This window comes from Ostrinia nubilalis, chromosome 24, assembly GCF_963855985.1.
Source record: "Ostrinia nubilalis chromosome 24, ilOstNubi1.1, whole genome shotgun sequence".
Classification (NCBI taxonomy): Eukaryota; Metazoa; Arthropoda; class Insecta; order Lepidoptera; family Crambidae; genus Ostrinia; species Ostrinia nubilalis.
In genome coordinates, this window is record NC_087111.1 from 9504129 (window position 1) to 9519439 (window position 15311).

A 15311-nucleotide genomic window follows, 5' to 3' on the forward strand; every position below is an offset into this window, starting at 1 on the left:
ACCTAACACAGATTTTGAGAAAGCTTCAACCCATAAAAACCAGTCACATGTCTGTCAGTCACATTTTCTTAGAAACTACTTAATGACTTGAAATTAGCTTCAATTATGTAGTTTGGTGGCCCAAACGACGTTGAGTAAATATTGAAATAGTTATTTTGGGGGTGAATAGGTAAAACGAAAAAACTTTTCATCGATTTAACTTTTCGTGAATAACAAAGTGGAACAGATTGCTTTTTTGCGAGACACTGCAAACGGAATATTATTCGTGTGAACGTTAATACTAAAACACGTAAACGACGTGGGAACAAGCCCTAATACCATAAGGTTTATCTAGAAATTGGTGCAAAACTTGATCAAGACAAATGTACTGAACTATAGAATCTGCATGTATTATTAGCTCAATCTCTTGACCCAATAAGCTCTCATAACCCCAATAATATTGGTTCAGTAGCAAGTTCATGTTCAGCAGCATTTTACTTAGCTAAAACTTAAATTTTCACTTTAAACACTTTTAGCTGCAGACATTCAAATCTTTGCTATCAAGAATTATGGGCTCAAAGTAGTGCCCTGTAGCACCCGTATGATAGTTGGTGACTTACGGCGCAGAACAAAACAAGAGGTGTAAATTTCGCTGCAATTAGTACGTGCTAAGTGGAAGCCTTGTAAGGACGCCTACAGACTGGCGGCTGTCTGTCAGTTTTAAGGCATGAGCGACGGCGTCGAAGGCTTTAGACGAGTCTATTTTGGCTTATAATGATTATTGTGTGAATGTGTGATAATTATTGTAATTTTGACAGAGATACGAGCGATATTTCCGAAGATTCGTAGGTTTTACTCACACAGTGGATGCGGTTTAATATTCACTTTAAAGCTTCAACCACACCAACGCGTGCAGATCGCGCCGGCGATGGCGATCTGCACGCGTTGGTGTGCTCGAAGCATAAGTCATGATAATTTTATGATTCTGAAAAGAGATAAAGAAAGTAAAGATTTCTGCTTTCTACCACTACGAATAATAAGCTCACTCACCCGTTCTGCAATCCACTAGCACCAGCAGTTCCCAATCTCTTGTCTGCCCTCGAAGAAGGAAGATAATGAGGACCAGCCTCGACTCAGTCAATCAAGGCAACAAGGTTAATATTTACATAATTATAAAGCGCACTTCACAAAATACACTCCTCACTATTTCAGTTCTCGTCGTTGACTGAACAGTTCAGGCCTAATACAGTACAGCGGTGTGGACTTCTACGATAGAAGGTTCCAGAAAGAAGAGGAGACTCCAATGCGGCGCGACGGCGTCCGGAGTGAGCCACGTCAGTTCGTAGACTAGTGTAGAAAGCAGCTAATAATAGCGTTGTAAAATTATTACAGAAGCGGGTAGGTAAGAAAAAAGAAAAAATATAAATACGCACATTGGCATGAACAGTATTATGAAGTCACAAAATTCATCCACCGCAATCTTCGACCACCGCAACCCGCCCGTTTATTTTCAATCTGTAAAAATCGTTTCATTTTTTCAAGAATCTTTTAATTATCTCCTTACCTAGCCCTTGTTTGAAGAATTGCATTAATAAGACACAATAACTTCCCAAATTCTCATTAAGTACCTTACCTAATTCAGAAGATGTTTTTCAGTTGTTTAAACGTAACAAAACTCAGTCAGGGATCCAGCTAGTTTCGCATTAAATTAGCAATCATTAGACACCTACCTAATTTATCAAAAAGCACTTTAGTTGTCATTAGGTGCTCCGCTAATCGCTTATTACTTGGGCCCACAATTTTCGGGTCGCCTAACCCCTTATTTTGGGGCTGAGCCCCTCACATTCGGGTCCTCCAATTAGGACCCACGTTTATTGTACCGTTAACTAAACTTAATGAATTCCAACACATTCTCGCTAGTTGTTTGATCTTGTACTATTAATAGTTTTGGAAGCGAAACTTGAAGGCTTAACAAAGAACGTAAAGCTAGTTTTTTTATTTTTAAATTCCTCTTGATATTGAATATTCAAAGTTAAGAGGTCTCAAAACTATGATGATTATGGTAAGGACTGTATGGTTTAAATTCTGGTAGGTTATAAAAAACCAAAACATGACATCTATTGACGATGCCAATCATCTTGTCAAAAAATTTTGACTTTGCAAAGTTTGCGACCAAATATTATAATTTAATTATCATTATCTTATTCTTAGGGTGACCTAATTACGCAAAAATGACGTCGAAAACTATAGAAGACATCCACATATCGTTGCTGAACAAACTGCTGTCGGATTCAGGGCTGGAATGCATCAGGTCTGCACCAGAGTCGATGGAGTCCTCCTCCATCACTGGAGAGATGGAGGAGCAAGGTAGAGCTTTTATTTCTATTGACTTATTTGAGTAAGTTGTTTTTGAGCAATCCTGCAATGTCCTGATACTCTTGATCAAACTGAATACTGAACACAGGTGATTTTTTAAATGAGTGTTGCACGTTATAACCATCAGAATAAGGCAGTTCAGCTCTCTATAGCTACAAGATTACAAATGTGATTTTGTAGGTAGTTGGAACTTATAAAACTCTTAACCTAGTATTTGTTCTATTTAGTGTTTACTTAGCTAGAACAGCTCTAAATTGAACTAGATAAAAATAGATTAAAAACTGCAAATACAGGACCAGCCGAAGTAGCAGAAGAAGCCGCGCCTGAAGTGGAAGCGGTAGAAGAAGAGAAAGAACAGATAATAGAAGAAATAATAGAAGAACTACCCGAAATATTCCCAACTCCATCCTTACGCCGCGTCTTACCTGATCGAATCAGAAAGATAGAAGAACATAATAGGATTCACGTGCTTCCAGAAGAATTTAGGACAGATATAGATCCGCAGTGGATACCGAAGATCAACGTGACAGCCCCACAGAAGTACATAGATACCCTGGCTGAGATTACAGGCTGTATGAAGTATAAAAGCAGTTTGGCAGAGTACTGGTTTTTGGACACGCTGGCAAATCTGCTTAGGAGGGCGCAGGAGGATGAGCTGAACAGACGTGAGTTGATAAAGTATTTTCTAGAAAATATTCACTCCATAGCAACAATTTTTGAGATTATTCTTCTAGCCAACTTGCTCTTTAATCACCAATCAAATAGATCTCAATATTAAAGACTTATTAATGATCTACGACTATGAACCTAGCTAAGGGCTTACCAATAGAAAACAGAAGAGATACCTAAGACTTACTTCTCTTAGTTTAAAAAGGGTGCCACATTGTTTTTAACCTTGATGTGCTATCGCCTGTAGAAACAACGAAATCTAAATCGGCTTGTTAAAATCACACTACCTACTTACATAGGAGATGTATTTTTTTTCTAGCGACTCAAGCTGTGCTGATTCTATGGTTCTGCGAATGGATGAAAGAAATGCAGCACTTCGACGCAGCAGACCGACAGCGCATGCTACGAAGGTTTCAGGTAAATATATTTTCAGAATATCAATTTTGAACATACCTATTCATTTTCTCTGTACATTTTCACAAGAAAATTAGCTAAGACAATGTCATGTACAAATACGTACCTACCTACCTAAGTAAGCTTACTTACTTACTTAGGTACCTACGTGAAGAGATTTCCTAAAGTTTCTATCATATATGGCAATTCTTCTTTTGGGTATTGGTAGTAACCTAATAAGTAATTATCTTAATAGACTTTCATAAGTCACCATTGGGCGTCTATTGTGGCTCAATCAAGGAGACAGTTCCACCGAAACATTTTTAACAATCTTATCGCCGCAAAAAATGTCCTTGCCAAACTAGTAAACCACTAAGTATACTTCCTATAATGATATTTTCGTTGTCCCATCTAGAAACTCCAGCTTGAGAATGTGACTCTCTAAGTACCTAATCTCGAGAACAAATCATAATCTAAAATTCTAAATCATCAATAGTTCACACACATCGATCTCTGAAACAGGACAACATGCTGTCAGCCGCCCGCTTCATAGCAGAAGAACAGCGTCTCCCCACTCCAACCGAAGCCGGGGTCTTCTACAAGGCCACAGAGGAGCTGCCCGAGGGTCAGGAGCCTCCCACGGTGCCAGCACCTGGAGAGTCCAAGCACCTGGTCACGTTTGAAGGGGCAGCGTACGAGTGCTCGCTGAGGGATCTTACCAAGATCATTCATTATATTTTTGACCTGTAAGTTCCATTCATCATCATCATCATTTCAGCCACAGGACACCCACTGCTGAACATAGGCCTCCTCCAATAAGTAAGTTCCATTGGCAGTGATTAATCAAAGGTTAATCTCATGAAGGTACAGTCAGATACGGGCAGCGCAGGATCGTTCATATGGAATGGAAAAAAAGGGAGGCCTATGTCCAGCAGTGGACGTCATTTGGCTGAAACGACGACAGTCAGCTTCGAATAGTTTGTGACACCCACGTGGCCAAAAAGTTGAACACAACCTTATTCCAATCCATCTCGGGCGACACATCATGCACCCGGATGAGATAGCAGATATCACGCTCCAAAGAATCTGGAAATTTATAAACTCAACGGGACTAAGCAGTGAACTCTAAAGACAAGGGCTGCGACAATAGATCAAACCTGGCCGAGCTGGCGCAAATGAAGGCCCAAAAACCAATAATAATAATAATTCCAATTGTAACAAAGAACGTGTGAACGTGTTGCGAACTTTTTGGCTAGGTTAAGGTACTATGGGTGTCACGAACTATTTGACATAGACTGTAGCAGGAAGGCCCTGGATTAGATAAAACCCTTTTTTTTTGTCGCGGAGGAAATGCTCACCGTCACCACTACCGGGGGATAGGGTGGTGTGTGGGACTCCCGGTGCCCTGAAAAGGGCGCTGCTCCGTGCTGAAAAGGACGGAGTATACCCACAAAAACCTCCGCGGCGTTCCGTTATCGCCCGAGTGGGAGTGTCGCGAGTATCCGGCCGTAGCCTTAGACTTCCGCGACAGATTAGATACAAACCCATCCTAGCGCTAGTAACCTAAATTCTTCCTATTCCAGCTTCAGCACAGACTACCAATACAACCTGGTCCGTTCCATCTTCACGTTTCCCCCGGAGTATGTCCTGATAGACGCCCCCTTCCCGATCCAGAACCCTAAGCGTTTGTACGCGCCTCTGAAGATCAAGCCAAAGAAAGAGAAATCTCCAAAGAAGGATGCTAAGCCGGCTGGCAAGGGGAAGAAGAAGGAGGTCGATACGGAGGAGTATTTGGCTTTGCTAGAGGTAAATTTTGACATTGGAAACTTTTTTAATCTTACTAATTATTTTTGTAGCACCAGAAGCGGTGGTTGGGTAAGCTACTTTTTGAGACGTAGGTATTATTGTGTACAAAAGGCCTGCATAATCTTTAGAAATACAGGGTGTTTGGCGCATCGTGTGCCAAAATGATTTGGCGGATAGAATGGGTCATTTCCTATATTTTCAGCCCCCATAACACGTTCCATGCCAGGCGGCTACTTTTATATTAATTTTTTTAGTAATTTCACCAAAATACCCAAATCGCATCATTTAATTTCGATTTAAAAAAAAACTACTAGGCGTAGCCTCAAAGTAAATATTTTGTTTTGACGTGCATTGATGTAGGGTTGCATCAAATCTAAATTTACTGGCAAATATCATCTAGTTTTTTTTTAATTCAGCTTTGAAGTTTTCCGAAAAGTTAAAAATGGACTGAACATTTAAGTTTACATGGCTATAAAAAAATAAATAAAAGAGATAGCGATCTTCGGATTTTATCAAAACTTCTCTAGTCTATCCCCATTCAAACGGTATACTAATCTTATTTAAATAATAACAATAACTTCACAAATTCCTTAAATTAGTGCATTGACTCTACTCGGACTGATTTGCGAAATTTGTGTTTATAGCCCCTTTTTGTGTAATAGCACGTTATTAAACACCTAACAGGTAAAAATTATTTATCTTATGCAATGTAAAAACCTTTTCTCTATCGTTTTTCAATGTGGATTTCTTGAATTTAAAGACGAAAATAATTATTTTGATCGTTTATTAATTATTACAAATTTAGTTCAAAATGACCGCCTCGGCAACGTATACACTCACGACATCTTCTTCTAATTTCGACTGTTGTCGTATGCAGCCACATTTCTCTTTTTATTACTACAAAGGCGTTTTTTATTCATTGTTGTAGTTCTTCTATTGTTTGAATCCGTTACGTACACCAGTTCTTTAGCTCGTCCCCAGATGTAAAAATCTAACGGAATTAGGTCTGGGTAATGTGCAGGCCACTGTATAGGGCCATCTCTTCTAATCCACGAGTAGAAAACGTCTTTGTAGTAATAAAAAGAGAAATGTGGCTGCATACGACAATAGTCAAAATTAGAAGAAGATGTCGTGAGTGTATACGTTGCCGAGGCGGTCATTTTGAACTAAATTTGTAATAATTAATAAACGATCAAAATAATTATTTTCGTCTTTAAATTCAAGAAATCCACATTGAAAAACGATAGGGAAAAGGTTTTTACATTGCATAAGATAAATAATTTTTACCTGTTAGGTGTTTAATAACGTGCTATTCACACAAAAAGGGGCTATAAACACACATTTCGCAAATCAGTCCGAGTAGAGTCAGTGCACTAATTTAAGGAATTTGTGAAGTTATTGTTATTATTTAAATAAGATTAGTATACCGTTTGAATGGGGATAGACTAGAGAAGTTTTGTTGATAAAATCCGAAGATCGCTATCTCTTTTATTTATTTTTTTATAGCCATGTAAACTTAAATGTTCAGTCCATTTTTAACTTTTCGGAAAACTTCAAAGCTGAATTAAAAAAAAACTAGATGATATTTGTCAGTAAATTTAGATTTGATGCAACCCTACATCAATGCACGTCAAAACAAAATATTTACTTTGAGGCTACGCCTAGTAGTTTTTTTTTAAATCGAAATTAAATGATGCGATTTGGGTATTTTGGTGAAATTACTAAAAAAATTAATATAAAAGTAGCCGCCTGGCATGGAACGTGTTATGGGGGCTGAAAATATAGGAAATGACCCATTCTATCTGCCAAATCATTTTGGCACACGATGCGCCAAACACCCTGTATAATTGAAAAGCTTTTTAGGTATAAGTAATAGTGTAGTGACGACTCCATCGCAGGAGGATGACCCTATCCTGGGGCGGAGCCGCGAAAGAATGTCTAGGCCGTCTAGCTCGGACAATAACTCGCAGTTCCGTCCCAAAGACTTTGGGAGGACACCGTCAGGTTTTAGTGAGTAGGCCCTGCCCATCTGGCAGGGAGAGCCTCACATAACCAACTGGTTCCCGCGGGCCAGTGGGTATGAAATTTCATGCATTTCCTAACGAAAAAAAAAGTATGACCCTATCTAATTTACCAGAGATAAATGGTTGATTAGGCATAAGTACACTATACCACACTGGCTAGATGTGTACGGGAGGCAATTTTGTTTTTTTCCTCCTTAGTCGCCTCTTACAACATCCACGGAAAGACTGGGCGCGGAACTATCCCACTGTGTAAAAATCACACGGCTTTAGCCTAAACATGATTCATGTGCAACAAGCTACGTTAACTATAAAGGAAAAAATAATTTATTTGGTTAATAATAGCACCAACCGACTCAGCGAGCATGACGCGCTAGACTAGAAGAACCCAGAACTTATTTAGGTACTTTTTGCCATTCCAGCTTATAGCCAGAGACGAGCGCGAGCAAGAGGAGCAAGAGGAAAGAGACAGAGAAGACTGGAACCGACGCAGTCACATCCTGCCGCTGAACTTCGCGGCGACTGACGAATTCTTCGACAAGTACTGGCCGCCGCCGCCGCCCGAGCCCGAGCCAGAGCCCGAGCCCGAGCCCAAGGGGAAGGGGAAAGGGAAGAAGAAGTGATTTTTAAGTCCCTTTAACTCCTCGCGATGAATTCCCGGTAACTCCTCGCGATTAAGTCCCGTTAACTCCTCGCGATTAAGTCCCGTTAACTCCTAAGTCCCGTCAACTCGTAGCGATCAAGTCCCGTTAACTCCTCGTGATTAAGTCCCGTCAACTCGTAGCGATCAAGTCCCGTTAACTCCTCGCGATCAAGTCCCGTTAACTCCTCGCGATTAAGTCCCGTTAACTTCTCGCGAGTCCCGTTATGTCCTCGCGATTAAGTCCCATTAACTCCTCGCGATCACGTCCCGTTAACTCCTCGCGATCACGTCCCGTTAACTCCGTCCCGTTAACTCCTCGCGATTAAGTTCCGTTAATCTTCGCGATTAAGTCCCGTTAACTCCTCGCGATCAAGTCCCGTTAACTGCGCGCAATGGGTGATTTTTGCCGTCCCCGTGACAGTAGGTATGTCTCTCTGTAGATAAGAATAAGTGTAACGTTGTCTCTTTTCTCTTTATAAAAGTGTAAAAGAGAAAGATTATACTATCACGGTGACCAAGTCACCCGCGCGCGCATAGTACGTCTAGCGGCTGTCGGAATTCGAACTACCCTCGGATTGGCACTACGCACTGACACTGCTAAAGCCCGGTCTGCGAGCACGTAGAATTTTGTCCAACGACCCCAAGCTACCCATCCTTATCGCTGTCGCGACTGTGCGACGGGCGCCCGCAGTGAGTGTGCGAGCGCGACAGCAACATAATTACGCGCGAGCGATAAGGATGGGTATCTTGGGGTCATTGGACAAAATTCTACGTGCTCGCAGACCAGACTATAGCCTACTTATTGTTGCTCTAAGATTATTCTAACAACTTATTACGTAATAAAACATCAAAATATTTGGTTACAATTCCTTTTATTATCTATCTCGGAATCAAAACGTAGTCGTCAACTAATCAACGTACAAGAATATCCTTCTCTCGTTACATACATTATCCCATCCAGTGCAGTACAGTGCAAAATTACGGCACCATTTCTCCAACTACTACCCGTTTGCGCTATTTTTGCCGGTCCGTGGAATGCGCGTCCCCTCCCCCAACCGCGATTAAACGCAATTAGTTAGTGATTAAACGCAATTAATGTGTCTTATTTTACGCAAATACATAATTTTTATCAATAATAATAAATAAAAAATATTTTAAATATAGTTTGATAAAGTTATAGACGTTTTCCTTCGAGTGACGTCATATCGCCAGCGGCAAACTTAAAGCGAACTGTTAGTATTTAGGTACATATTTTTGCAACATACTACACAAGCCATTTTAATATTGGCAACATTTCATAGCAAAATTGGCTACCAACCGAGTTACGTTGCAAGGCGTGTGTCCCATAACTTATTTTTTTCCTTTTTAAGTCTGTGTCTGCATTCGGGGCATAAAATTTCAAATAAAAAAGACACTAACCATCTGTTTCAGTGTTGCCAACTGTTTAATTTTAAAATATTTCATATATTAAATACAAGAAATATATTTCTTGACTCGTTTTTTCTATCATACTTACACAATAAAACAAACAAAACGAAACGGGAGTCCAGAACACACGCCTTACAATTCCCATGTTTTTTTACACGCATAGAAAGACATACATACTATATTATCTGAGTTTAACCTATTTACTATGTTTATACACATATAAGTATTTTTATTTTGAATAAAATTGTAACAATAATGTTTTTGAAAAAATTCCAAACAACAATTTGACTAATTTTGTATGTGGCAATTTTACTATTTTTGTATTAACACAAATATTAACAAACAGATTAACTAAATCATTCATTCGAGAAATATTACCAAATACATATAAATATGGCAGTTATATGTTATCTATTAGATAATAATAATATGTCACTATTTTGGCCATATTCTTTGATCACAAACATACAAAAATGCATTTAAATTGTAATTTGAAACAAGTTGTTTAAAAAAATTGTTCAGTCAAGATAATTGCAATTAATAGTTTCATAAACAAGTCAACAATTGAATTAAACGACTTGTATTTAGCAAAATGTTTTCAAGTTGAATCTGAAGAGAAAGAGGCTAACGATTAGCTATCTCACTCACTCCCGTTGGAATAATACAATAAAAAGAGACCGACATATTATTTAGAAGACGTCAAAATGGATGCAAAGCAAGTCTTTCATTATTTTATAGATATATCCATGTTTATCCATGTAAACATTTTCATTTTCATTTTCATTTTCATTTTCATTTTCAAACTAAAAATAAAACTAAATTGAATACATGGCATTCATACACTTAAATAAAGTCAATAAACCTTACACTAATGTGGATATTTACATTCTAACGTGTAATAGCTGAAAAACTTATAATAATATCTTGTATAAATGTATATTTGGTTAAAATATTGAGCAGAAATGACTGAATATAAGAAGAAAATAACTTAAATAAAAATGCAAATAATAATGCCTCAATGAATCAATATGGCTTGACATTTATGAGAGCAATATGTTAATAAATAAGTTTTAAAATGGCTGCTCTGAAATTAAATAAAAAATAAAGTTGCCAATTCAGTTCTTTGGGCGCCATTTTTTTTTAATTTAATCTTCACTCTGTTATATTTCGCGCAGCGAGAGTTAAGGCGATCAACACAAATATTTTTATCTGACATCTTGCGTAGTCTGACTGACAAGTGTTTTCTGTCTCGCTTACACGCATTTAGCAGGAGCGAAGTTGCTAGTGTTTTCGATATTTGAACTTGAATGTGTAATGTGTTGTTCTATATTCAAGTATTACATTTTAAAGATGAACTACACTGAAATGTCCCACCGACGACATTGACAGAAGGGCGCCATGTTCAACTACATGGTCTCCACCGTGGCAAAAGTCGGAACCAGCGATCCGCTATTGACGGTGGCCCCCCTGTCAGTGTTAAATAAAGGACAGTTCAGTGTAGTTCTTCTATATGAGTATGTTTTCAGCTCAACTCTCGCTACGCGACCTATATAAACGTTACACGTGAGTGCTTGTGGTCAATGAGCGCCTTAATATTCATTAAAAAATACCAAAAAAGCTGCTGCTATCAGTCAATTTGGAATGTCAATAACATAAAATAGCTGAAAAAAGTATTTGTAGTTCATCTTGGTCTACGAAAATAATCTTAAATGTTCGCAACATTCAACTTACATGCTAAAACATTAAAATATTGCACATCATAATTATTAATTAATATTGAAGCGAATTAATTATGCTACGATATAAATAAACAATATTATGGCGCTTGGGAATTAAAGTTGTTACTTTTATGCAATACTTGAAAGATTATAAGCATTTTTTTAAAGCATATCAAATAATAATAGTCAAAAAGATTCCAAATAAATTAAATTATTTTAATTTTTAGTCAAAACAATGGTTTAAGGTAAAAGTGAGCAAATATTAATTTGGACCAATAGTTTTAAAGCAAAGAATTTTTATCACAAATTGACTTCACATTCTAATAATAAAACTTAAAATTTAGTCGAGTTAACAATTTTAAATTATTTTTTACACATTAAATTTCCTACATGATTTAAATCAGTTAAATATAGTGGCCTATTAATTAAATTTCTCAAAAATACTATTATTTTATACCACTAACATTCGTTTTATCAATTTGAACATTATATTTAATGGATTAAACTATTATGTGAGCTCAAACAGTAAATACCAACTGTCATCTGACCATAGATTACTTCTAACCAAAAAACCATAGAGTATGGCATAAGTTAAGCTGCTTGCCACCATCGACTAAAGCTTCAAACATAAAATGTTGCCTGGATCTATAAATGTCTTCGTATCTCTCCAAAATGTGATTGCAGTTGATATTGACTACATAAGCCCACATATTCTATCATAAATATGTACAGTTTACCATCCAAAATAACACGATTACATGAGCATACTAATATAGCTTTTATACAATATTTGTCTTACCTAATAAATTATTATACTCAATCATAATAATATACTGCGACAATTTAAGTAAAGAGTTGTGCATTTAAGTTATTTATATGAATACATAATCACCTGCATACATTAAAAATACTGTGTTGATATTACATTGACTTTTAATAACATTTATACATATTGAGGGATGTTTAACAAACATAAATATCTTATTATGTATTTAAGTATGAGAACTAAATATGATGTTAGATGTTCTAAAGTTATTTAAAAAATTAAAACATTACCATTTTGCATCAATTTTATGTAAATTTGAATTATTCAGTAAATATAGAGATTCTAACTATAAATGCAATATTAACTCAGATTTTATATTACTGGAAAAATATCAAATATCATTTGAAAAATCTATCTTATTCTAAGATAACATCAGAAGTACATACATTGATATTACGACAAACATTTAATATACATTTTAATACATTGAATTGATTGTTAAAGTGATAATTTAGTCTGTAAGTTATTTCAGAATTACAGGTTGTGTCTTAGATCCTAAATTCAAATAACTGCCTTCATTAAAAAGATGTCTCAATTACTAGTAATTCATACTGAGCAATGATCCAATATAGATTGGATCATTTATGGGTATCTAACTTCATACTTTGTTACTGTCTTTTTATTGACAGATGATCAAAAACTTTTACGTCAGAGATAAAGTTAATGAAATGAGTTCTATCTTTATAACTGCCTTCATTAAAAAGATGCCTCAATTACTGTAGTTATTCATACTGAGCAATGATCCAATATAGATTGGATCATTTATGGGAATCTAACTTCATATTTTGTTACTGTCTTTATATTGACAGATGATCACAAACTTACGTCAGATATAAAGTTACTATCTTCATATTATGGCAAACGAGATTATGTCCATATTACAATATAACTTATTAATAGCTGCAGCATGAGCTATATTGATCATACTTCATTGTACATTATGTACAGTTCTTCTAACACATTGGGACACATGTTACGCTTAGTGATTTGTAAATCACTGCAATTTACTTAGTGTGCACTTTGCTACACAGTCTTGGACTTGCACATATGTATTAAGAACACATGCATGCAATGTGTGCAGTGGCATTTATGATGTCGTATACTTTACAATCTTGCACTAAGTTGCACTAACAAGAACAATTCGTCAAAATTCGTCACACTTGTTTTGCAGGTCTCTCGCCAATATTACACTTAGTTTACACGTATTACTAAAGTAGTCCGTGTCACTGCAGCAGTCCGTATCACTATAGCGGTCCGTATCACTGCAGCAGTCCGTATCACTAAAGCGATCCGAATTAATACAGCGGTCCGTATCACTAAAGCAGTCCGTATCACTGCAGCAGACCGTATCACTACAGCGTATCACTATAGCGGTCTGTATCACTGCAGCGGTCCGTAGCACTACAGCAATCCGTGACACTGCAGCGGTCCTTATCACTGCAGCAGTCCTTATCACTGCATCAATCCTTGTCACTGCAGCAGTCCTATCACTGCAGCGGTCCGTATTCACTGCAGCGGTCCGTATCACTACAACGTATCACTAAAGCGGTCCGTATCACTGCAGCGGTCCGTATCACTACAACAGTCCGTATCACTGCATCGACCCGTATCACTAACTCAATCTGTATGACTGCAGCGGTCCGTATCACTACAACGTATCACTATAGCAGTCCGTATCACTGCAGCGGTCCGTATCACTACAGCGGTCCGTATCACTGCCCGCTGCACATGTGTTCAGCGAGGTCTCGCGGTGCACTACAGCGGTCCGTAGCACTACAGCAATCCATGTCACTGCAGCAGTCCGTATCACTGCAGCAGTCCGTATCACTACAACGTATCACTGCAGCGGTCTGTATCACTACAACGTATCACTAAAGCGGTCCGTATCACTGCAGCGGTCCGTATCACTACAACGTATCACTACAGCGGTCCGTATCACTGCCCGCTTCACATGTGTTCGGCGAGGTCTCGCGCGGGCGCGTGCTAGAGCAGCGCGCGCCGGCAGTCGTCGCGGTACGCGCCCGCGCACCCCCTGTTTCATGTCTGCCATCTGAAATGGGGATGGTAGACTTTAAGACAAGGCAATAGAGTTCAAATGTGTATGTGTCTGCTGGAGAAGGATGCTTGGCATAGCCTGGACACAGTTCCGAACCAACGTCTCGATCATCCAAGAGCTTGATGTCAAACAGCGTCTTTCTTCCATCGTCCAAAGTCGTATAATCACTTCTTTGGCCATATAACACGTGGAGACGTTGCTTCTGTTGAACGACTTGTCGTGCAGGGGAAGGTTGAGGGCACAAGAGCGCGCGGCAGGTCGCCAATGCGCTGGACTGACCAGATCAAAACCGCACTCAATGGTCCACTCCACGAGTGCACATGAAAGGCTGCAGTGCGAGAGGAATGGCGACGGATTGTGAGACTTGCCACTGGACCTGGTGTGACGACCACGACCATTCTGGCAAGAGTGTAGCGACGAAGAAGTGTATGTGTCACCGATGCTCAGTTGCGTCTTGTTTTTTAAATGTTTACCTGCGCCTCTCCACCACTACAATCAGGCGACCACTGAAACCATCGTCGTGGTGCTACGCACTGCGGTATTATGCTGAGTGCGGTATTAAGCCTATGTGGCATAATTTTTTAATTAATTTTTTAGTTTGTTGTTCTAGTGTGCCAAATAAATGTATTTTCTTTCTTTCTTTCAAAATGACAGAACATTGTTTGCATAATCTCATATTTGCGGCTGGAAACTGGAGATCTCACATACTTGTCTGCCATTTACTCGCTAGATCGGTCGAATATCTGTCGCTAACTTCTAGCTCACTTATCTATCTGCCCCTCCCTAGCTCGCCTATATGCCACTAGCTAGCTCACCTATATGCCACTAGCTAGCTCGCTTATATGCAACTAGATAGCTCGCCTATATGCCACTAGCTAGCTCGCTTATATGCAACTAGCTAGCTCGCCTATATGCCACTAGCTAGCTCGCCTATATGCCACTTGCTAGCACACCCACCTGTCTTCTTCGATAGCTCGCTCACCTGGCTTTCTGCAGCTCTATCTGCCCCTCCAAGGTCTTGGCGAGGTCATCATCATTTCAGCCACAGGACGTCCACTGCTGAACATAGGCCTCCCCCAATGACTTCCACATCGCACGGTTGGTAGCGGCCTGCATCCAGGGCCTTCCTGCTACCTTTATCAGGTCGCGGTCCACCTTGTAGGTCTCACGCTGCGTTTTCCGGTTCCGGAAAACTTCCAAGAACTGAAATCTTCATATATTTTTTCACTCGCTCGCTTTTTTTTTTTTTTTTTTTTTTTATGTGATAGGAGGCTTGTGACGGCGTTTGATGTAAATTATAGAGATATAGAGAGATGCCAACTAATGCGCTGAATTAGAAACTCAGTGTCGCATTAGAAATTCACACACACAAAGAAATCAAAATATGTGTTCATTA

At 38.7% G+C, this 15311-nt stretch overlaps 1 protein-coding gene and 1 long non-coding RNA gene across 2 annotated transcripts; one reads left to right on the forward strand and one right to left on the reverse strand.

Annotated features, from left to right (window-relative positions):
• Positions 1 to 2206: 2206 nt before the first annotated feature.
• Positions 2207 to 7867, forward strand: LOC135083663 (uncharacterized). The gene is made up of 6 exons (XM_063978371.1): positions 2207 to 2346; positions 2649 to 3020; positions 3344 to 3441; positions 3940 to 4163; positions 5001 to 5223; positions 7667 to 7867. Exons 1-6 carry the CDS (start codon positions 2211 to 2213, stop codon positions 7865 to 7867), a joined length of 1254 nt encoding a protein of 417 aa, XP_063834441.1. The 5' UTR covers positions 2207 to 2210.
• An 873-nt stretch (positions 7868 to 8740) lies between these two features.
• On the reverse strand, positions 8741 to 14943 carry LOC135083868 (uncharacterized). The gene is made up of 2 exons (XR_010259729.1): positions 14898 to 14943; positions 8741 to 13909 (listed from the first exon to the last, which is right to left on the reverse strand). It is a non-coding gene; the product is annotated as an uncharacterized LOC135083868 (long non-coding RNA).
• Positions 14944 to 15311: the final 368 nt, after the last annotated feature.

Excerpts from the sequence above, each read along its gene's own strand:
- LOC135083663 (XM_063978371.1), top strand. The coding sequence starts at position 2,211 with ATGACGTCGAAAACTATAGAAGACATCCACATATCGTTGCTGAACAAA. Across the intron at positions 2,347-2,648 it reads TGGAGAGATGGAGGAGCAAG|GACCAGCCGAAGTAGCAGAA; the intron begins GTAGAGCTTTTA and ends CTGCAAATACAG. Across the intron at positions 3,021-3,343 it reads GGAGGATGAGCTGAACAGAC|CGACTCAAGCTGTGCTGATT; the intron begins GTGAGTTGATAA and ends TTTTTTTTCTAG.